Below are 24,211 nucleotides of genomic sequence, written 5' to 3'. Positions count from 1 at the left end.
CTTCTGTTAAATTGCTGAAAAGTTTTGAGCTGGCATAAAAACACAACTTCATTTCTTTTGGTGGAATGTATGTATGGGGTTTTGTTCATCCATTTAAGTGGGATATTTCTGTTAGGAAGTGCTTATTCACTAGTACCCTTATATAGCAAGGTTTGAACTTGAATTATCTTCTAAAGAAACCTTTCAAACCACTTCCATACCCTTTTAATGTAATAGTGGCAAAACTCATCATCACACTTTACTAGTAAAATAATGAAACTGTACTGTTTCATATGTGGAATGTAACAGTTTCCTTTTTTCAGTTAAAATCATACAGAAATTCCCCAGACAAAAATTCTATGAAGTTGCTGTTAAGCTATCAGCTGGATGAAGCCAAAATTAAGACATTGTTTCAGTAGGGAAAAAACCAACAAACAAACCAGATTTGAGTTAATCAGTGATTACCAGGTCCAGGTTGAGTGAGATGAGTTCCTTACTGAAACTGATATGTAAGAAACTGTGAACTCTAATGGGAGTTTAAAAATCACTTTAGATTCCTGGCTTTATAATAAAAAATGACTATTGATGTATAATACTGAGAGAACAGCTGTTTTCGTAAGATTTGGGGGTTTTTTGCAAGAGTTTAACCATTTGTTTTGGAATGAGCAATTTAATTTAAAAAAATATCTGTAGTGTTAACTGTCATTTTCTGCTTGGTATTAACCTGTCTTTTCTACAAATCAAAAGCATAACAAATGATGTTTTTTAAATATAATGTCTGATTATTTAATTATGTAATAATGTCTAATTAGCTTTATGTATATAAACTTCCTGTGTTGCTCTAACATATGGAAAAATTAAATTACAGGAAAAGAATACTCTGTTTTAGGAACAAATGGTTCAAAAACCCAAAAATGTGATAGATAGGTGCCTCTGTGCATCTAGGCACCTCGTTCCAGAAGGAAGTGAATCACTTCACCACCACCTTTGACTTTCTATCCCTGTCCTCAAAAATTTTTGCAAGATTTTTTCCTCCCCTTTTTGTTGCTAAAGCAATATCATATTAACAGGTCTGATGGTAAATCACAATTTACAAGCATGCACCTCTTGATGACTTTTTTTTTCTGTAGAAGCAAGGAAGATGTACCCAGACAAGCAACTGAATGGGAAATATCTCAGAAGAAATACAGGTGTGCCAGGACATGTTTTTGGTGATTCAGCAGGTGACTGTCACCTCTGTGATAGTTATGGAACAAGAGTTCATTGCCTCTAAATCTGGAAACCACAAGCACTGTACAGTTTGGGATGTGGTTGTTGAGCTTCAAAGCCCAAGTGAGAGTTCACAAATTTGAACAACTGCTTGTTTCCTGAGATTTATTTTTCTGTTTTAAAGTAAATGACAAAAGCAAAAGTAAAGTTATATTCCATATGTGTGCTTAAAAAAAAAAAAAAGAACTAAAATTCTGGCATCAGGTGACTAGGTACAACTGGCTAGCTGTAGAAGCACTGCACAGTAATTGCTGTTCCGCTGCATTATAGCTATGTCATGTGCAGTAATTCTTCAGGGTTTGTCTTTTTTTCTCAGCTCCAGGCTCCAAGTTGAAGAGAACTACCATTGATGTATTAGAAGCTCAGAAATTCCCAGACAGCATATAGATACCGCTGACCCTCTTAGAGAAAGACATAATAGTTTATTCCTGATCTTACACTTCATCGTCCTGTAACCTTCTGCCTATTCTTGCTCTCAGAAATGGCTGATTGCCTTTCAACTCCCATATAAATCTCATCCTGTCTCCCGTTACATTCTCCAAGTCTGGGAGCCTGATGGGGGTATTCTGAGCAAGAAGCACTCACATGCTTGTAGGCTTTAAGAGAGAGCTTTTGTTGCATAGTGTTTGTGACTGCTTCTGATCCCCCCCCCCCCTCCTTTCTTTTTTTCCCCTCTTCTCCCCACCCTCAGCAGCTCAGTGGCTCTTAATGCCTACCACACACATAAAATAACTTTGAAGTGTCTTGCATAGCACAGTTTGGGAACATCTGCTTTAGGTAGTGCAAGTCTTTGCAAACAGTCTTGAGTCTTCAACATGCAATGACTGAACTCTCATTTTTGGAGGTACACGTGTGCTGACTTGGTGTGGTGTTTCTGGAGTGATTAATTAGCAGGCTGTGAACTAAGTTCAGCATCACTCAGTCACTTCAGGGGAAAAATACACAATTTGCTTGTTGGTTTTGCTTCTACTTAAGAAAACATAGCGGTGAGTTAAGTACCACTTTGTGGCAAATGAAGATATGTCCCCCGTTTAAGGGAGACTACTGCATAGACACTTGACATTCCACATTTGATATTGCTGCTACTCTTTATTTAAAAAGCAACATTAAAAATGATAACCTGAGTTTGGCTGTCCTGTATAGCAGAGCTTGAGTTGGTTTTAATGCATGTTGTGAGCAATCCAGTGGTGTATAATGTTTTTTTTCAGATCTTTAATAGGAGATTTTCAAAATTTATTTATTTTAATCTCTTAACTGTCTTAAGAGAAGCACTAATCTGCTTCAATGAACTTCAGGGCTTGCTGAGCTGCATTTTGGGAATGGCTCAAAAGAAAGTATTTTATGAAATTGAGAAAAATCTCATACATGATCTGGTTAAACTTCAGGTTCTTGTGGTATGTGAATGTTGTAAAACAGCTTTTTAAGTCTTTATGGAACTTATATTAAGCAAATCTAGGAAAATCTAATATCTTGGTTCTGTAAAGTGCTTTTAAAACCAGTAAATGTGTTTCTTCAATGTCGTAACTTCAGCCGTGTTAAAGAATGCCATGGCTGCTGTTAATGCTTTTGAGACACTGGCTCTATGTGGGTGTGATATTGTAGGGAAAAGAATTCAGTTACTCTGCAATACGTATTTTGCAAAACATTTTACTTTAAGCACCCAGCAGGCATTTTTGTATAAGCCAGTAGGTTGATTAACATCATCTGCCATGTAACTAACTTGACAAACTATCCCTTTTCTGGTGTCTCACATGGAGGACTAGAATATTATGCAAGATATTGAAAATGAAATTAATTCTACAGATGTGGAAAAAAAACCCCAATTCATTAATTTTGGTCATAATTTTTCTGTAGTCACTAATATGACTTTACTACTTGGTAGCAGTCAATTTTATAGATGGTAGCAGCTGTGTCTTCAGGAGTGTGATTTAGCCTACAGTTTGTAGGATTTGTCAGGGTGGGAGGAGCAGACAGACAGTGTAGAGCTCAGGCATTATACTGCTGATCTTATGCTAGTTTTCCATTTTAATGGGTCTAGCAGTAGAATGTGAGTTGTTTTGGTGGATTTTGGTTGTTGGGTGTTGGTTTTTTTTTTTTTTCAGACTTGTGATGTTTCTGGTACCTCAAAGGTCAAGAGATCTGTCAAGAAATTTTAGAGGATATACTGCTGATGTTATGAGTTTTGTATATTTGAACTGAATTTGGAGCCAAGGGTGGATAAAAGCAGAGGATGCTTCTACAGAATAATTAGGATGCTTGGTCAGAGAATGAAATAGGACAGGCACTTGGTGAAAGAGAGTCAGAATTAAATACAGCAGACACCCGGTAAAACAGAGAAAGCTATAAAATTTGTGTATACAAATGAGAAGTTTAAAAGCATAGTTAGACTAAGAAAGATTTTAAATTTAAGCAATAAGGAAGGCTGGGAAAAGATGGAATGGTGGAATATCGTAATAACTATTATTAGCTATATAGGAAAAAAAATTCAAGCAAAGAGTTGGATTACTAATAATGTAAAAAATGTAGAAAGACTTACGCTACCTCTTCTAACTTAAAGTGTTGGAGATACTAATGACAGAAGAGGAAGTGCCTGAGCAGGCAAACTTTTAAAAATAATATGGCATCAAGCTCTACCTGTTATGTGTGCAAAAACACTGGAGGAATTTTACAAGCTTTTTTTCTTGCAGGATTTGAATTTGTCTGAATTAGAACAAAGCAGAAGAATGCGACAAAAAACTTGCACAAAATGGGGAAACATGGCTGTGTTTGAGAGGAACCTTAGCAAGTGTTTCTGTTCCACTCCTCTCAACTTTAGATTACTTTGCTGTCATTTTATGTCACTTGTAACATCCATTTCTGTCTATTTGTCTTGTGCAAAGGATGTGTTAAGTAGATGGTAGCACCAGAAACATGTTTCCATTCATCAGGTCAAGTAGCAGTGCTGAGGAGCAGCTTACATTGTGAAATGCATCTCATCTCTGGAACAGCAGGGCTCAAATGAGTTGCTACAAAGCCATGTTTTGGGGAAGGTTATTACATTTTATAGGTAGTTTCCATTCTGTCTTTTAATGGAGAGAGACGCTATCTGAAGTACAAGACTGGGGACAGATTATCTGATGTAGTCTTGAGCATTCCTCTATTTGAGGTCTCATACCTGACTTAGTGACTAGTCTGGTAATAAACAACTAAGACTCTTCCTCGTTTTTAGGCCTTCACCTTATTTTCCCAGTTTGAGCCCCATTTGTCCTAGGAAAGAATACAGCCACATTCATTTTTGCCTCTTCTTTCCCAGGAAACCCATATATAAATTACTTTATAATCTCTTGGAGGGGATTTGTCTTACTAAGGAACATAAATGGAAATTAACAGGGAGGGAAGGCGGTATCAGGTGGAAGCGAGCAGATTCAAATGATACGCTATGAGATGGTTATAACCAGAAGCAGGAGAAACACTTCTGCTTTAAACCTGTCTCAGAAAATGCCCTTTGCAGAATCTTTCAGTGCTGTTCGAAGTCATGTGCTGCTTGAAACTTTATGGGATGTTATCTGTGTGAAATTTTATAGGAAAAGATCTGTCTCCCTTCTGATGTGGTAATGGCCCCCCAAGCCTACAGTTGCTCTCTTTTGTAAAGTGGGTCACATTCCTCTCAGGACGAAAATAAAATGTGGGAATTTACACTGTATATAAATATTTTCATACTTGAGGTATCTGTCAAGTATTCTGAAGATTCTTTGGCTGCATTAGCCAGCCCTACACCCACAGCCATATTAAAGTAAATGTCAAATTAGAACCATGTCAAATTAAATGGAAGGTTCAAGAAACTTTTGGAGGAATTGCTTTAATTTCGCGCCTTTTTTTTTTCCCTCTGTAGCAAGTTACAACAGCGAGAACACAGCTATATTTCAAACACTTTCAGATTTTCTGACGTGGGGGTTTCATGATGGCATTATCTGCACAGCTACATGATTCTTACAGGGATCTTTCTAGGGCTCCATGATCTTTCTCTGGAGTTCCTGCCTTCATATATGTGTTTACTGACCTCATATGCCATGGTCAGATTCTCTCATTTCTGTTCATCTTCTCTGGTAAAACAACCCAGTAGGTGCTATTAGGACCATTCTTAGCATGAAGAATTTGAATTCCACATTTGAGGGACTTACTCAGTGGTATGATTTCCATTTTATACTTCAGATGTCTAGATATGTTGTGAAAGGTTCTCTGGGAAGACATGCATCAGTGTTACCACCCTGATACGGCACAGGAGGATTTAATCTTCCTTAATTAGAAACTTGATGCTTAAGAGAGGGTGCAGCTTATTTGGCAACATCTGTGGGATGTCTAGAGAATCAGTTCTGTGTTTTAATAGCTTTATATTTTTGTTTGTGATTTCATCATTACAATCAGTAGGAACCAAAGCACTAAACCACTAAATGATACTTTTTGTCAAAAATTAGCCTAGGAAGTAACAAATCCATATTATGGGATGTTTACTGCATTTAGGTGTATATTAAGACCACAAATTGAACTCTTTTCCTCTCAAGGCATTGATAATAGCCTTAAGTGATTTACACTTAGAAGATACTTGTGTAATTTCTGGTAACTCAAAAATTAATCTCAACCAGGTAAATTGTTAGCTAATGCAATGTTTGAATATAACGTTGCTACAGCATCACATTTTTGATGTAGTTGTGTCTGTCTTCCTTCTGAATGTGATCATAGACTGCGTGTTTCTCAAACTGAATTTAAAGATGAATTGTCCTTGCACTTAAAAGGCTCTGTGTAAGGAAGTTACATCCATAAAATAAATGGAACTAAGAGATGCAAATAAAGAATGGTATAAAAGCTGATTATTTTTGTATTTTTGTGCCATGCTACAATGAAGGTTGTAATCAGCTGTGATACCCAAATTCGGTTTTTAGTTTTATGATCAAGATTAATTGTTTATAGCAGAAGCTTTTGCTGTTTTGCGTGCAGAATAAGTTGCTTCCAGGGAACAGAACGGTTATAAAGTATTTTGTCTCTTGAATTTATTCTGCAAAGCTGGCAGCTATATGTTTATATATGCACAGTTGGTGTAATACTGCTAAATACTTGGAATGAAATAGTAGACTTTTTTGGCACTAGGATCTAAGGGTGGAAATGCCATTTGGTACTTAACAGCAGAAAGTTGTAAATTACTACAGTACTAACTAGACTAAACACCCATAGTTCCTTTCTTAAGAAATACATTACTGAACTCCATCTAGTTTATTTATAATTTGCCCTTAAGTTATGCCAGTTATGTTTGGAAAATTCAAGAAATTGTCAATAGAGTATGAAAAAGTATTTTTGCACAATTTTTTGCTCATATTTTAAACTGTTAGGCTAAATGCATATATTTCTGGAATTGCAAATTTTTTTTCTGGTGAAAATCAGAAAATACCAGAAATAATTAATATAAATTGCTTTATGTAACAATCAATTGTGCAAAGATAACTTGACACACATTTTGGGGAGGAACTGCTCAACTACTAGAAATGCTTTTGCTTTTCTTCCTGGCTAACCCCCAAATATTCTAAGCATATGGAACAATTTAGCAGAAAATACATAATTATCAAACAGATCTGTCTTTGCCACCTTGGACATTATTTCTTGTGGCAGGGTAAATGAAACCTCATGTTTAGATTTTATTCCATTTGATCTTCCACTGTATTGGCAGAAGATTAAAAAAAAACAACACAGATGGCATCATTAAAATATGAGTTGATTTGTGCTTACTCTAATAAGAATCTGAATATACTTGATAAAGGCATGGCACAAACTTCTAACTGAAATTTTGAAGCAAAGAAACCAAAGTACATTTATCTTGGTAAGAACCTGAACAATCTATGTAACTGTAAAAACAAGTTTAATATCATGCAGGTGTTCACAATCAAATGTATGCACATTATTACATTCATTATAAATAAAGCTGCTGTCAAGTTTTGGCTCTAAGCTTGTTTGTGTTTTACTTTTCTATTCAGATGCCAAAATTGGTGAATGCTAATTCTCCATTGCAGTGTCCACTCTGTGGCCAGATACCCGTACTGATGTCGTAATCTTATCTATAAAAAAAAAACCCAACTTTTTACATCATAAGAAATACGATGTCAAGAATAATTCAGTATGTGCCCTGTTAAATGACTTCTGATTTCTCTTAATTAACCTACTTGATACAAAGTCCTTTTAAAACTGAGTTTTCTGGACTAGGTTATGCATTTCCCATGAAGCCTGCATCCCATAAGAGTGGAATAGCCCTTTCAGCGAGGACTGGATTAGGGACTGATCTTGTCCTTTGTGGTCAGTGCCCTGCTTTCCGATTTTAACTTTCAGGCTTGAGAAACTTTTTATTCTTTTCTGTAAGATAGAAAATTTTAAACAGGAAGAGTAGATATTACCTGTACCCCCAGCTTTAAGACTGACTTCTACTGCAGTGGAAAAAGGAGTGGGAACCACCTGTAGCGGAGGGGTGAATGAAACCTGGGTTTAGCATAGCCTGATACTGTAAAAAAGGGCTATGTAGTTTTCTACAGACATGTATAAGAATCTGTGGCTACCAGCTGTCAGAAGAACCTGAATTTATGCCATATGGGGGAGAGTCAGGGGAACGTCTAGTTTCTGGACCATGCTTGGGGTCAGGATAAAGTGGGTGCCAAGCCATTCTTTCCCATCCAGAGGGTGGTATGGCGGCTATACATGGTGGAGCTTATGGTGAAACTTAGGAAACTGAGTATGTGTGGTATTTAGATTGTGAGATTTTAAATATTACATGGGGTGTAGAACCCCAAATTTCATTTATGAGGTCTTTTATAAAGATCTGGCCTTCTGGAGTTGAGATATACAGTATTCTAGTCTATATCAATATTGACCTCTAATACAATTGTCTACGTTAAAACAGGATTTCCTATTATGTAACTGTTTTCAGAAGTCTGGGAGCCAGATAATAACTGTTCAGACCATCTACTAAAATGTTAAGAATGTTTCTTGCTTCAGTAGCTACAGTTAACAAATACCAATGAAAAGTATTTTTATAAACTGGTTGTTCTTGTTCTAGCTTTTCTGGTGGGACTTAGATACAGGGATGGGGAGGACTGTTCATTAAATTGCACTAGTTGTCTTTTTGTTTCTTTTTTTCTTCTGAAGCTTTTGGTGGAGTCTTTTGAAGCAATCTTGGAGACAGTGTTGGATGGTGTGTTCCCATAGCACGTGGTTACTCCCATTTATCAAATTCAGTTTAAAACAAGTGAGAATCTCTAGAAGATCTGAGAGAAAGAAATGTCATTCTGTTTGTAAAATCAAGTTAGGGTCTTATGAATATAATTGGAATGGGTGCAGAGAAGGCCTATAGAGTGTATATTACAGGAGGTGACTCTGAGTTTGTCATGCTTAGCACGGCGGAATTAAGGCTGTGGGTTATGATTGCTGTCAATGAATATACCAGGTAGGGTAATGCTGAGAAGGCAGGAGCGCTGTTAATGGGCAGTGTTGTCACAGGAGGACATAGGAATAAACCGCACATGATGAAATGTGCACTGGAGATTTGAAGGTTTCCAGTAGCGAAATAAGCCTTACTGGAATTTCAGAAAAAAAGAGGAGGGACTAAGTATTCTAAAGATTTAGCTTGATATTTACTGTGGTGATGTGGTACTTCTCAAGTCTTAAATTCTTAAAGCAGTTACTGACTGGAAAAGGTTTTTTTTTCACCTTTAAGACATTACAACTTCCAGCTTAGCTTTCTAATGGCATTTCAGCTGCAGTAAAGGTTGAATATTCTTCAAAAAGCATTTCAAGAGGAAATGGTAGTTACTTATGTACAGCCTTTCAAATGTCAAAGTTTCTTTAGGAATAAGAATATATGGAATTCCCAAATGAGAAAGGAATGTGTGTGAAACAGTCAATGAAGTGGGTTGTTCTTTCTGTGCATCTAGCAAAGTCTCATATATTCTGTAAAACTGGAACAAAGTAATGTGGAAACAGATGGAAATCCTTTTTGAATTGTGGTGTAGAATTGTCAGCTCCAGAGATACAAGTTAGTGCAACAGCACATCACGGGTAGCTTATCAGTGGCATGGCCAGGTAGTGTCACAGCTCTGGAAAGGTCCAATGTACTGTCAGATTGTCACAGTAAGTCGCATTTCTAAATAGTTTGAAAACACACACATACACCCAATACAAACAACCCCCCCCCAACCCCTCCCTTCCCCCCAAAAAAAACCTCTGCAAGTTGTCATAAGACATTTAGTTCTTCTACAGTATGAAACTACAAGATGCTGAAATCCTGTACTAGAAGTTTCAGATATTCTCATTCATCTTTTGGTTTTGTGTGATTGCTCTCCAGGGCAGTCTTCTCAAGGCAGGAGCTTTGTTTATGTGTATCAGTGGATCGATTAAGCGATGATGCTTAATGAATACTGTTTCAGTATCTATCTTGATTTCTGAGGCAGTTTAACAATAGAATGGAAGTATTGCAAATACTGAGACAATTTTATGTAGTCTCTAGTTTACTGAAAAGGTTGTGCTATGAAAGGGGTGTATAATTTCTGTATTTAGAATTATCTGGAATAGAGCCTTAACTGGAATGATTATTTAAATCATAAGTAAAACTGTAGATTGAATTTTGAATCTTAAGAACATAAAATACGTTAAAATATTTTTAAGGCAAAATAAGGGGTTTGTCTATGAGAACTGATAGATGTGCCTGGTAACGCACTAATCAAACTAGGCTTTTGTTTTCTCTTTACTGTGGCTTCATCACTTCCCACTCAATTGAGCAGTTACTTTTCTGGAAGTCTAGTAAATGAGTTGTCCAGTTGAATGTGTGTGTTAATACTTAGTGTAATGTATCTAAGGTATATTTTAATATGTAGTATAAAGTCCTCTAATATTAGAATTAATGGAGTAAGCTTTGCAAAACTTACAGCCATGGTACGTCTGTGATTTTATCAGACCACTTCTGTCTGAAAATGGAAGTATTCACAGGTTCACTCATGGATGGACTAAAAAAGGCAGTCTGTGGAATGCATCCCAGTGGGGGACAGCAGGTGACAGGAGGCAGAGGTTCCTGTTTCCCTCAAATCCTCTTCTTCCAGAGTTTAACCTGTTTGTTCCAGTTCACCTTCTTCACAGCCTTCCTTGCCTTTCTCCTTCCCCTCTCCGTAGGGTTGTAATGAATAAAATATAGTTTTCCTTTGCATCACAGTGTGACCCTCAACAACATAAGTTACGTAATGGTAGCTGCTGCTAATTCTGCTTTCTGATGCTTGATCAAAATTACGGGCCACTGTCCTGTGTGACCTCCTAAGCACAGTCTTCAGTAAAAGTGCCTGGGATGAAATCCAGTCTGACATTTTTTCCATTTCTTTGCTCTTTATGTAGAAAGCCATTGACATTTTTACTGTGTTACATTTATACTGTAACCATTCCTAGGTCTTTAATTCATAAACCCTACAGTTGAGTATAACAAAACAAAGTTGTCAGGAAGATTATATTGAAATACTATGCAATCATAAGCTTTAAACTACGTATTGTCTGGTATGATTTTCATATAAGGCACTCGCATCTCTCCCGATTAGAGAATCTGAACTTCAAAATCTTTACTGCGTTTATCCTTGCAGGGCTGCTGGAGTTAAGGTGCTCTTATTCTGGTTTCATAGTTATGGAAGAGAAGTGTGAAGTGCCTGTATGGTTTCTACCACATAGCACAGGAAGACGGTGTCAGAACCACGAAACCATCCATCCTCTCATCTTTTAGGCATATTTTTGATAACTTCCTTCTTGTCTTCAGCCTCTCTTTTTCTCACCCATTCACCAGACACCCGTATACGCACATCTATATTCTGTAGTGTACTTTATGATCCTATATTTACTTAAAAAGGGCCTGTTACCATGTGAAATATATACCTAAGCCACAGATGCTGCACTGTTTATTGCCTTTCTCATTTTTGGGTATGTAGTTCTGCTGTCTTAAAATGCTGCCATGGCTGAAGCTGTGTAGAAAGACAGCTGTCACTTTTGGAGACTGTTGCAGTTAAAACATCATTCTTTTAGGATATTTAACAGTGCAGTTTGTGATCTTTCTCCAAAAGAACAGTGAAACCCATTGTCTTGTCCAAGTTCTGCCTTGGGAAGTTGCCAATCTCAAATAAACTCATTAGGTAAGATCTAATTCCTGTCCTGGTTACCTGCCGTTACCTATTCAGCTTTCCATAGGAGAGCAAGGTTAAGGTTCATTTCTTCTAAGAGGCTTTCTGCTGGTATAAAAATAATAGCAGGGAGAGCTGGAGCTTTTTTTGTAGAGGCTTTCCTGTATTTCAGGTGCTAGAAAGAAGGGGATTGTGTTTTTTTCTTCCACCTGTTTAGTATTTACCCACGTAGTTGTGCACTTAGCAGAACAATCGCTTGTCAGTACAACAGATTATTAAAATATATCTTCCAGTTTTATTAAATTAGTTTTATGATTGAAACTGTTTCAGTAAACACATAGCTTTACATGCTGTAAAACAGCAACAAAGCCACTCTGTTTACCTTGTGTAAAACTTCAAGATGGTTTAAAAAGTTGCCGATATGCATTTGCATGATTTTTTTTTAATAATTTAATAATTAAATGACAAAAATGATGAATTTAAATGCAGCTCTTTTATTCAAGATATAAATTCAAATCCATGCAGTGTTCATGTATAATGTATCAAAACCAGACTAAAGAAAGGGGAATTAAAATATTATGTTACGCTATTCCAAGATAAGGTCGCTTATTAACAATAGGCATACAGAAAGATTTTGAAAAGTTTTTTTTATGCTTTTGTTTGTTGTTAATGTTGGTAAATTTTACCTGCTGTTACTAGGAGCAAAACTAGTTTTATGAAAAAATGATTTTACATCTTTTTTTTCCCCCTAAATAGAACAGTAAACTCATTTACCGTCTCATAAATAATCTTGATCCAGAAATTTAATTTCTGGGAAATTTGTGGCTCCTTTTGAGTCTTGGCCAGTGAATTTTCATTGAAGTTTAGGTAGAAAAAAAAGGTGATACTCCTGCCAAGTTTTAGTCTGTCTTATGATTTATAACTATGAACATTAGAACAGTATCCTTGCTATAGACCTGGAAACCAAGTAGCACTGGTCTGAGCTCACAGACATGTCACTTCTGAAAGGGCAAGCAACAGACTTCCTTATGCCAAAAATAGCTTTTGTGCTAAATTATTAAAGCATAGTATTTGATCACAGATAAATGGAATATTATATTTTGCACTTTGGACCTTTTTTATGTAGTGGGGGAAACCCCAGGTCATTTTAAAATCAATGGGTTTTGTTAGGTGAAACTGAAATATCACACATTCAAAAACCTTGGCATTGAAAAAAATGTTGTGTACTCTTTTTATTCCTCATGTGTGTTTGTTATATATTGATTGCAATGAAGAGAATATTTTAGACTCCTGCAGCATTTCAAGTAATGTGTAACACTTCTGTGCTTTTCTGTGTTTGAGTGTAAAATATGTATGAAGACATGTCTGAAGTGTAAGTACAGTGGGCCCTTGGGAAGTTCTGGAGCTGTACCTTGAGTAATTTCAGTCTAATGCTGACAGAATATTTACTGGTTTATTTGTGGTTTATTAGTCTGTTTTCATCTGTGGTCTGTGAAATGTTCAAGGATGTTTCTTAATAGAACCTTAATAATGGAAATTCTTTATCCTGATTATCCCAAAGGTATAAATAGTTCTCTTTAGTCTAGAAAACACATACAGCTTTATTGTAGTAGTTGCTTTGGTGGCAACATCTAAAGGTTCCTAATAGGTTCTAATGAAACCTTTTGTATTAAGGCACTTTTAACCCTTGTGTTCTGTTTTCTCTTTAGCCTAAGCATTTTGGGCAAATCCAATATTTCTTCCTCCCTTAAACAGTTTCTTGTATACTTGAACATTCTCACAGCTGGGTAGACTTGTGTTCTCTCTGCCGTGTCTGTATAGCTGATGAGTTTGCATTTTATTTGGTTTGAATTTGGGTTGAACTAGAAAGTACTGGATGACTGGAAATTGAGGCGTGCACATGCGCAGTATTTGTGTCATGTTCAGTGCAGGTCTGTGGGACTGAGTGGTCTGGTTTGAGTCACTGCAACAAAATCTGCATTGCAAATGTGACACGTGTCTGGAAATTCTTAATTTCTAGAGATTTGTACCCATCAGTAGGCGATCTGTATCTGTACAGCAGTTAAGTTACTGATGCTCAGAAAGCCCAGGAAATTCCCAGAACCTGACCACTTACTTTTCGTCATTGTTCTCTTCTCTTCTTTTAATTGATGGAAACAATTTTTTTAGGCTTCCCTCCATCTCTCTTGTTAAAACTTGTTCTGATAAAAGTGTTATTCCCCCTCAGTCTCTTTTTTTTATTTCCTTCACCAGCTATAACCTACTAATATTTCTTTAAAAGTACTCATGGTGGTGTGATTTATCCTCTTGCGATAGCTGTTTCATGGTGTTTTCTGTCTCTTGAACCATGAATAATTTGTCAGAGTCCACATCAAGAAATACCTGTCTCCCATGGCTCATAGGTTCTTTCAGCTCTTTTTCCTAAATATGTCCCTGCATTAGCTGCAAATGTGCTCATGAATCAAAACACCATGTCCTCTAAGGTTGAAGGTTGGTTGTTACTAAATTTTTAACCTTTGTTTGGCTTTTGTTATGGAAATATCAAATACAGGCAGCTCTTGCATATGTTTTATTAGTACTTTTCTGCTTTAAAATTAAAATATATTCTTTGAAAGCATTTCCAGCATTGTCATAATTGGGCACATTCAGTCATTCACATGCTTCAGAGGAAAAAAGGTACCTTTTGTTGCCAGTCGCTCTCAAATGTACAATTTCACCCTCATTTTGCCTATGTTTACAAAATCCAGTTACTCAACTTCCATGACTAGTTTTGTAAAATGTTTTCTGCATGTATTGCTCTGGACTGTGTCAGAACAGTGATGTATTTTTTTATGTTTTTATTAATGTATTTGTGTTTTTGGTATTTTGATAGTAATGGAAAATAAATGTTGTTATCCATCCATCCACAATTTACTGTAATTTACAAGCTGTATTATAAATTGTAATACAACTTATAAGGAAGATTGCCCTTAAATGATTTCCTCATCATATATGTAAGAAATAAAAAGGCTGATGCATGTCACAGCTTTCAGATTTAATTGTTAATAGATAGCAGAATAATTGGAGGCTAAGATATTGGAATTAGAAAATGAAAATACGGAACTCTTCAATCATAAAAAAACTTGTCAGTGTTAGGAGCAAGGATGTGTCTACCATACATTGCCGTTTCTTTTTATTTTGTTTAGTACTTTAGTGTAAATAATTGCTCAGGTTTTAGTAGGTTATAAATAAACAGTATAGAGCTGTCTTAAATTATTCAGGATTCATAAATGAAGAGCTAGGGAATACAAAACTTAAGTATACAAAATGTGGTGAAAATGCTTCTCCCCGCCCCCCGTATGTAATACATTTTACTTGTACCTGCAGCCTATACAGAAGTCTATCTTACTTCTCGGTGTAACATAACTAAAACTTTAGAAATAGTGATGATAATTCTGAATGGCATTTATTGTCTATTTTTTAAGTACAGAGCAGTCATTAGCAAGTGTTATTAATGAAATGTACAGTTTATGCTATATAGTAGGTGTAGCTGTTTACAAAGTATGCAATCAATGCATGTTTTATCTTTCTTAGAAAAAATATTAGTAGCTTTTCCTCTTTGTTACTTAGTAACTTTCATAAACATTTTTCCCTCTACAGTCTCAGAGATAGCAGGTGCAAAATATTTCATATAATCTTAAGTGATGCAGACAGCTAACGTTGCATATAGATACATGGAGATATACATATATGTAATATTTTCTCCCACTTATAATGGATCTTTTGCCAGTATAAAGTTTAGCATATGTTAATGATTTAGACAATAGTTTAATATTAAACTTGGTTTTCTCAGTAGTGCCTTCATTGTCTTGTTTTGGCTGGTGAACTTCGAGTTGGAGGCTAGCATTTGTGGCTGAAGCGAGTAAGACCACCCCCTCATGAGAACTGCTGTTTTTTAAAGCAATTTAGACCAGACTAGTTGAATTTATAGTTCTACTGAAAAGGTTATGAAACATTCTAAATTGGCTCTGAGTGCAAACTTTGACCTGTTCGGCCAAATTGTGGGAACTGTGCCAAAAATTGATATAAAGCAGTTCTGGGAATCTCTTAAAGATTAAATTCCAGGACTGCATGACTGATGTGCAAATGATATACTTGTGATATTAGGCAAGTGTTACTTCAATAGTTTTAGGCTTGAACAGATTATTCACCTAAAAGTAAAAATTATCTCCAGCCTAATTTAAGTAATTTGTTGCATCTCAGTATGATTTTAAAAGGCCCAGTTAAAAACTGGCATCTTAAAATTCCTTTCTTTACACCTCTCTGTGGTGAGCTGCCCCAGGTCCTCAAAAAATTTTTGCTGTGCTTTTTCTTTGGGGAAGAAAAGGTAGGAAAGAGAAAAGGTCTAACTGCTGCAGAGTATCTTGGTATGGTTTCCATGAAACTTTTCAGCCAGCAAGCACTGAATTGGTTTGTATTCATCACTTTTATAACATGGGGCTGGTTTAGATGAATTTTGAGATGGAATGTCTGTTTAATCATACATCTCTTCACTCCCTTAATAATAATGAGAGACATTTGACATGAGAATGCTCAGGTTTCAGAGGAGAATAATCTCTACGGACTCACGGCTGAGCAGCAGCAAACGTGGTATATTTTCTTCATTTCTGTCAGAAAAATGCCTTTATTCACTCAACACAGAAAAAATTGCCATTATTTTTTTCTTGTTTATTTTGGTCTTTCTGATGCTTTGCAAAAATTCACTTCTGTTTGTTTCTTCCCCTGTCCCGCCCCCCCCCCCCCCCCCCCCCAGTAGTTTCTAGATTCGAGGAAAACAGTATAATAGAACTTGGTTTGGCTGAGTTGAGTATTACCAGTATCCTGATAAACACTGCTAGGGATGCTAATCTGTTGGTCTATGGCCAGACCACCAAATATTCCATAAGACAGTAACCACATGCAGATTAAAGACATTTTTATTATATTTCATTTTTACTGATATTCTTTTGGAATATTTGTACAAGTATTGTAGGTGTGTCACTTCTTTTATGGAAGGGGGAACTGGAACGGTTTTTGAATGCCTGTCTGTATTACTTCAGCAAGTTTCACTGTCAGTATTTTTTTCCTAAAGTAACAGTAAAGTAGACAATTCAAGCATTTTTGTGTTAAATCAGGCTTCTATATGAATGCTGTCAGAAAGTCAGCTAGATAGTTGCTGACGTATACCTTATGCTGCATTCTCTGTGTCTCCAGTATTAATAACAATACTTTGCAACAATTACAACAGGTAGTGTGCCCTGTTGAGTATGTCAATAGAGTGTATTTGCACTTGCTCTGTGACATTTTTACAATTCTCTGCTGTTTTAACTTCTGGTAAACAGACTACGGAATCACCATTTACAGGATTTCTGCTGAAGGTGCTCTGGTAGCTACAAATAGCTGCATGGTCATTGATTTTTACCAGCTGAACTGGGTGAAACAGTGGAGATGGAATTTCAAAGTGGCTGGCTGTCAAGTGAGGAAGTGATGGCAAAGGTTCTTGCTGAGAACATGAGTGACAGCCCTGAAGGAAGAGGACAACAATTGCTGTGGGTTGCAGCTGGGGGGAGCATATCTACCAGGTGGAAACCCTAGAGATCAAGTGTTTGAAGGTGAAAAAGGCCTGTTTTCATCCTGGTCTAGAGCCTCTCTTGGGGGACAGCATGGAGGTTAAATGCGATGATGGATAGACTCGGTTTATTTTAAATAATTTTCCTCAAATTAAATTCTGAATATCTCAGTAGATAGTTCATTAATCTAATCTAGCATATATTATTCTATTATAAGCATGCTGCTTATAACTCGTGCATATATCCCATGGGGATATTTCCCAAAGCTGTTTCTCATAGTGAATGATATTCCCTGGAAAGGAGTAAGACTGCATAATACCTCTTGTCCATAGGTATTGAAAATAATTTTTAATGAATATTTACATGATTTTAAAAAGAAAGATGGCTTTTGACAGTAGTTAGAACTCAACTGCTTGAATTCTGTTCCAGACCTTAAGAATTAGTCGTATGTCAGACTTCCTGTCGCCCCCCCGACATACTGTTAGTGTAATAAAGTACACTACGTGTCTACAAATTTTTCATCACCTGAATGTAACAGAACCAGAGATAAGAAGCTGGTAAACACTGATGTTACCATTGTTATTTAATTTGCCTTTGTAGATATAATGTAAAACTATTACTTGAGCTGGTGCTAAGGCATTTCACAACCGTAAACCAAATGTACCGGAAACTAAATGTTGTTCTGTGTCTAGAAAAACCTATTAAAGGTCACTATGTAGCTTTGTTGTCTTTGGGATTTAGCTTTTACTTCAAATCAGGAAAGTCTGGGCAATGGAAATGATGCTTGTTGCTGGATGTGGGATTAAGTGACGTTCATTAACCTACTTGGAAAGCAAGTGCTTGCAATCTAGCCCTCTTGCTAAAATTCTGTAGCAAATATTTTTGTTTGTTTTTTTTACAGGTATAAACAACTTTGCTTTACTTTTGTTGCTTTAAAGTTATCAATGGAAATTCTGAGAAGTAATTTGATTGTGTCTTTCATGTATTTCGGAGTATGTATACAGATTTTTTTCTGTTTACTCTGTGAAGGTATTCATGTTTTAATTTCCTGCGGTTGAAAATTAAGAGGGGATGGGCTGAAATGAGTTGTACTTAATTCAGAGATTCAACGATGATAAAGCAATGAACTATTGGGATTATTTTGTGTGACTACATGAGTAAGACTATGAGAAGTAGCAGAATACATGGCTGATTTTAAACTAGGTGATGTTAACTGTAGTAATACCTTTGGATGAGGTATGCTTTTTAGCAGTGTAGTGTGCTGGGACTAAGCCTGTTCAGAATTGTTGCTTAGCCAGATGGCCTTCCCGTACTGTGAGGCCACTTGCTGCTGGGATCTGGTAGCCTTCAGTTTGACTGTATGGAACCACACATTGCCCGTTTGCATCTAGCTAGCCGGGGTTGCTCTGTGTCAGGGACCCATATTGTCTCTGTGTTACTGTCGTAGTATTTGTCAACCTAAAATCTTACTAGTAATTTTTTTTAATGTTTTCTTGAAGAGTATTGATAAAGAAGTTTAATCACACAGGGCTCTTAATTACCATACCTTAGTTATATTAGCATTGTAAACTTTACAACTCAGATTTATAATTTCTTTTATTAATGCGTATACTTGGTTTGAATACTGATTATTTTTTTAGTACTGCTTTTTAAAAAGTATTTATTATTCAAATTTCTGTATCATCCATTCCACTATCTTATCTCCCCAGCAGGAAATTCAACAAGCTTTTTTAAAAAATCTTGACTAAAAGTTATCAAATCTTGTTGATCTAAAATATCCATACTGAGTCATTTCTGTTTACCTCTGTTGGACTAAAAGGACTTTCATCATGAAGTATGAATATCTCACTTGTTACTTTCAGAATTATTAAATAGAAACATTTGGTCATCTTTCCTGGGTTTTTTCTACATTATTACTTGTATTTTTATCACTTCCACCTAACAAGAAACCAATTTTGTTGTTGCAGTTATTTGCTTCTAGATTATTTGTCTTTTTATTTTTATGAAATTGGCTTTTTCTAGTACCAGCTAAGCAAAGTTTAGCTTTATTTAATAATGGGAATTTAGTTTTAATGAAATCACATGTACCTAAGCAACATCTGCACTTCAGTTTTGGTGCGCCTCTATTAATCAAGAAGAGGGATGATAAAAATTTTCCTTTCTGTAGATGGAACCATTAACCTTTTTCCAACTTAGTCTCTAAAAGCACGTGGGCGTTCTAGAGCTGTCAGTGATGCACCTCCAGGATCTCAGAATGTGAAGTCCTTTGCAGTGCTATCTCTTCACCCTGCCTATGGCTGTTGAGTGAGAAATTCCAGTGACTTGGGCGGTTTGCCACAGGCACTAGCAGGCCCGTGATTTATCAGTCAGAACAAGGTAAATCTGGAGTTTAGTGGTTTTGGGTTGTTTTTTTTTATTCAGGAGTTGCGTACACCCAGTGCCGTATACAGCTATAACTTCCACTGTAACTTCCTTTTTTTTTAACCCAGATTCTCAGCAGTTCTCCATCTGTCTCAGTTTACAACAGCTTGATTTCGTACACCTTGTGATTTCTGCAAAAGGTATAGGTTCCAATTCAGCAAAATAGGTGATTTCATATGTACCTATTGCACTCTCTGAAAATAAGGAAGAATATAACCATACCAGTGCATAAGCTGTGTTTGACCTCTAGAGTTCTGTTAATTGATAGGTGTAGAGCTAGTCATCATTCGCTAGTCAACCACCTGTAATTCCTCCTCCTCATTTATTATTTGCACCTTATAAAAGGAAAAAAGCCCACCTCTATGTAACTGTATTTTTCAGAATGGCAAGTGTGATTAGATATCTTTACTTGTAACTTCCAAAGCTGTATGTGGGATTTCTCAATAATCATATAATATGAATTAAAAAAATAATAAGTTTTCTTCTACTGACTGGATTTCAGGGGGGTTTAGTGACTATTCTAGGTATCCTTCAAAAATAATACTTAGGAAAAAAATATGGCTAAATCTTCCAGTCACTTGAATTTAAAATGAATTTGCAATTGCAGCGCTCTGTGGCCTATTACAGGGCTTTTTGACTGGTAGGAAGAAGAGCATTAAGGTTTTAATTTCAAAGCAAATCCTCAGATAAATTCCTGACTGATTAATCAGTTAATGTCTTTTTCAACCATGTTTTTCCTCTGAGGTGCCTTTGAGGGTTATTTTAATGACCACTGTCTGGCTTGAAAGCTGTTAGCTGCAGTGATAGCTTAAAAAAACCTGAAAGTCGTAATTCTTTTCAGTTAATAAACTTTGTATAAAATATCATTTAACCTAGTTGAAAACTGAGTGAGCAGTTCCTTGGGATTCCTGACTAAAGTTCTGAGCAGCTGAAAAATTAAGGTTTTCAGCAGGTTGAAAAATCATTTGGAATTTAGGGTGAATATCTCATTGCATTAAGACAAACTGTTGGTATTTTGGAGAAGTGCTGTTTTTTTTATAAATTTCCCTTGCTTTGCAACTTAAATATTTTGGGATTGGGGGTGGCAGTAGTGTTTAGCTTTACAGTAAATGTTTAAGGAACAATTACTCAAGTAATTTTAAGCTGTTTAGACACTACAGACCCACTCAGACTGATTTCAGATTTGGAGACTTTTTTTTTTAGAACTATGTGGAAGGTAGATAAATTCTGAGTTACGGACAATCTTTGAGTATCTACTTTTACCTGACAGCATCCTGTTTATTAGAAGACATGGTGCAGAAATAGCAGGTAGTATCTTTTTCAGGTACTTAGTAGCAATTTGGTCTGATTTTTCATCCCTTATTCACTGAGCAATTTTTTTCTTTCAATTGGATGTATTGGTGACCTGAATAATGATGATTCATAGTTCTAGTATTTTATCTGAAATTGGAAAGTTTGCTTAATTGCTTAAATGGTTAAAATTTAACTATGGCAGAAAAAAACCCCCACCTTTGAGTTTGAAATGGCTTTCTTTGTTTTCTTTAATGTGTAATATAATACACATTTAGAGTTCCTGTTTCTTTCCTTCCATTATCTGAAGGGACCTTTAGGTCTAGAGCAGGCTTATATCTGAGGTACCATAGTGTGATGTCTGAAATTGAATGGGATAAGAATAAGTGTAAGTGTTGTCAAACCTTAAAGCAGAGCTATTATCATGTTATAGAAGGTTGTTGTATGAAAACAAAAATGTCCTTTATTAACAAGAGTGATAAACTAAAAGCCTTATAGTAGAGAGAAGGAGAAGGAAAAAAAAAATGAATGTGATTTGAATTTATTTCAATAATGCTGATTCTGCTGTTGAAAGTATTATAGTTTAGAAAGGAGATGGATGACAAATTTGGGTATAATCTTTAAAGGTAAGGAAAAAGCCTGAACCCGAAACAGAAATATTTCTTTAGATTGACTTCATAAGCATTTTTAAAATATATTTTTTTCTTACACAAAACAGCACATCATCACATAAATGTCCAGTGAGACTTCCAAAGACGACTCAACTTTTTTGTTTCTTTGTTCTAGTTGCATTAAAATCTTCTAACTCTGCAAGACCAGAAAGAAATGGCATTCAGGAAAACTGTAGAACAGCAAAATGTGGAGAAGGGATGCAGATCCTGGAAGGAGAACTCTTACTGCAGGTACGTTTTGCAGTGGATGTACATTTAAAAAATATTTGAAAGGATTATGTTGTATTTATCATACCAGTTATTCACTGATAAGGTTGAAAAAAGTTTTCTTATCATCAGATTCTTTCCTCATTTTCTCTAGGTTAATGTTATACAGCTCTTGCACTTTCTCTGGTGGTACTAGTGACTTTGAAGAGTGCATGTTGGTCCTCTTAACACGGAGCAATTTCTTAGACTTGTTTATTCCCATCTCATTGCATCTATTGTTAATAAAGATATTAATATAAGGAAACAATCTTCATGAAAGTCAGATAGGTTAGTCTTCAACTGTACATTTGGTAACCAACTGTCTAAAAAATAATTCTCTGTAAAAGACCTTGAGCTTGCTGGAATATCCTGCTTTCTTAGTGGTTTGAAATAACTGGGTTCATAGTATAGGTTCAGGGCAAATTTTAAAATACTGCCAGTAACTGTTAGCAATGTGAACTAATGGAAAGTATCAATGAAAACCAGAAGGTGTTTTTAAATTATATTGTCTGTTTTAATGTCGTAGAGTATCAAAGCATATGAAATAGAACAATGTAATAGTAGGTCCAGATTAAACTCAAGAAATGACTAATATAAGTAATCCAGTGTTCTAATTAGTTTCACAAAATACATTTTACTATGACCTGCAGCTCCATTTGAAATATGTTGTTGATCTTTCTTGTACACAGGTTTCACACTGATGTACCTGTCAGAAGTGGCAAATCACTAGGTCAGTCAGAACCAATGGTTTGCATAGAACAACATTTTCAAATGTTCAAAGGGTAAAAATGAAAACAGCTTCTAAGAATCCCACAAAACAATTACTGTAACTAATACTAGTTGAAAACTGTTTCCTAACCAATTAAAAAACTAGGACATGTATGCAATTTTCTAACCTGAATGAAGTCTGACAAAGAACTGTTATGAAGTTACTGCAAGTGAAGAGCTTTCTTTTAAACAGAAATTATCTAAAAAGGTAAAATGTATTGTTTATATCAGAGAATCTATTTGATGTTAAATTTATTTATTTTTTATGACTTCTGAATGGAAGTTATATGAGGAAACTGCTATAGCAAACAACTTTCCATTATGAAAATTAAATGTGTGATGTGCTTTTTACTGTAAATTCTGCCCCCTTGGGAAGTAAGTAAATGAACTGAATTTCTTAAATGAATTTGGTTTTTAAATATTTTATATATATAGATATAAAAATATGAGAATGAATATGGAGATAGATTTTTCATAGGGAATGTAAGAAGTGACGAAAGTGGAATTATTTAGAAGATACTGAGCATCAGTAAGATATAAATATTGGTAAAATCTTTCCCTTCTGCCTAAGATTGGAAGTCTTTGTCACACAGATTTCCCTAGATTATAACTGGTGATGAACATTTCCTTTTTATTCTCATTCTATTTTTTGCAAAGATGGTATGAATGTATACGATATTGTTTATATTTTTTTATTCATTTATTAGATGTGTTTTTCTTGTTTTCTAACAGAAAATTCTCTCTTTAATTACCAAGGTAGAAACTGTCTTACTATTCAATATATTGGGGAAGTAGAGATCGAATACATACATGTGCCTTCCTTAAAATTTGGCTATATGTCCTTTAAAATTGTATAAATTCTTTCAGATTCTTATTTTGGATACATAATCTATTACAGTCTAAGCAACTTTATGTTATGAACTGCAAGTCAAATGATGACCTAAGAAATTTTTAAAACATCTTAATTCTCACCAGTAATGAACAGTTTTATAATTGCCTTTGTATTAGGAATAGTGAAAGTTTTTTTTGTGGAAGCACAAACATTATCTCCAACCTCCAGAATAATAAACTCACTGCGAAACTTCATTATGCCTTTAAAGATAATTATTTTAGGGTTGCATTTTGCCAAAATGTCTATCAGAACCAGTCTTCCATTTATTGGTGTATCTGGATCTCTGTATGCTTTAAGGAACTTCCAGTAATTTGTTGCATTAGATTTTTGAGCAATCAGCTTGCATTATACAGAAATTTTTGGCTGACAGAAGGCATCTGATTTCTGCAGTAACAACCCTGTTTCAGGATGAACTGTATACCAGAGCCACTGTAAAATCTGACTGAATTCCAGGTACAGGAGCTGTACGTAGCTTTGTATGAAACAGAGCAGAATAACCAATTTTAACGTGAGCCAGAATTAGATACTGTGCAGCTTGCAGACTTTTTATATCAACCACTTGAGGTGAAATGCCCTGCAGAAGAGGTCAGCAGAGGACACAAGCACCTGCCACTGCAGCATTCTGCTCCCTTGGAATTACTGTGAACTTCATCACAATCAAGGATTCTATGTAACTACTCAAGATTTCTTGGGTTGGCTATGCTATTTAATTTCAGATTATTATTAATTTTTTTTTTTAGCTCATACTGTATTCAGGGGACGTTCACTAAAATTATATAAGGAGTTTTATAGAGCTTACAGCTGGTTATGGGAATAGATTAAGGAATGTCTACACATTAAATAGGAGTGGTTCACAGCATTTAAAGACCAGTCATTTAATCAGATATTTAACTTGACTTATTAGACAGTATTAGTAAAGAACAAGAA

General features: G+C 35.6%; 1 protein-coding gene across 2 annotated transcripts in view; it reads left to right on the top strand.

The window, feature by feature from the left end:
* Positions 1-24,211, top strand: part of AHR (aryl hydrocarbon receptor) — a 63,927-nt gene that overhangs the window by 17,755 nt on the left and 21,961 nt on the right. For both annotated transcript variants that reach the window (XM_055803339.1, NM_001281961.1), the window contains 1 exon segment: positions 21,494-21,609. In XM_055803339.1, coding sequence (XP_055659314.1) covers positions 21,494-21,609 — 116 coding nt within the window.

This window comes from Falco peregrinus, chromosome 5, assembly GCF_023634155.1.
Source record: "Falco peregrinus isolate bFalPer1 chromosome 5, bFalPer1.pri, whole genome shotgun sequence".
Taxonomy (NCBI): domain Eukaryota; kingdom Metazoa; phylum Chordata; class Aves; order Falconiformes; family Falconidae; genus Falco; species Falco peregrinus.
The sequence above is the reverse complement of the archived record's forward strand: the minus strand, read 5'-3'. Positions and strand labels throughout refer to the sequence as shown.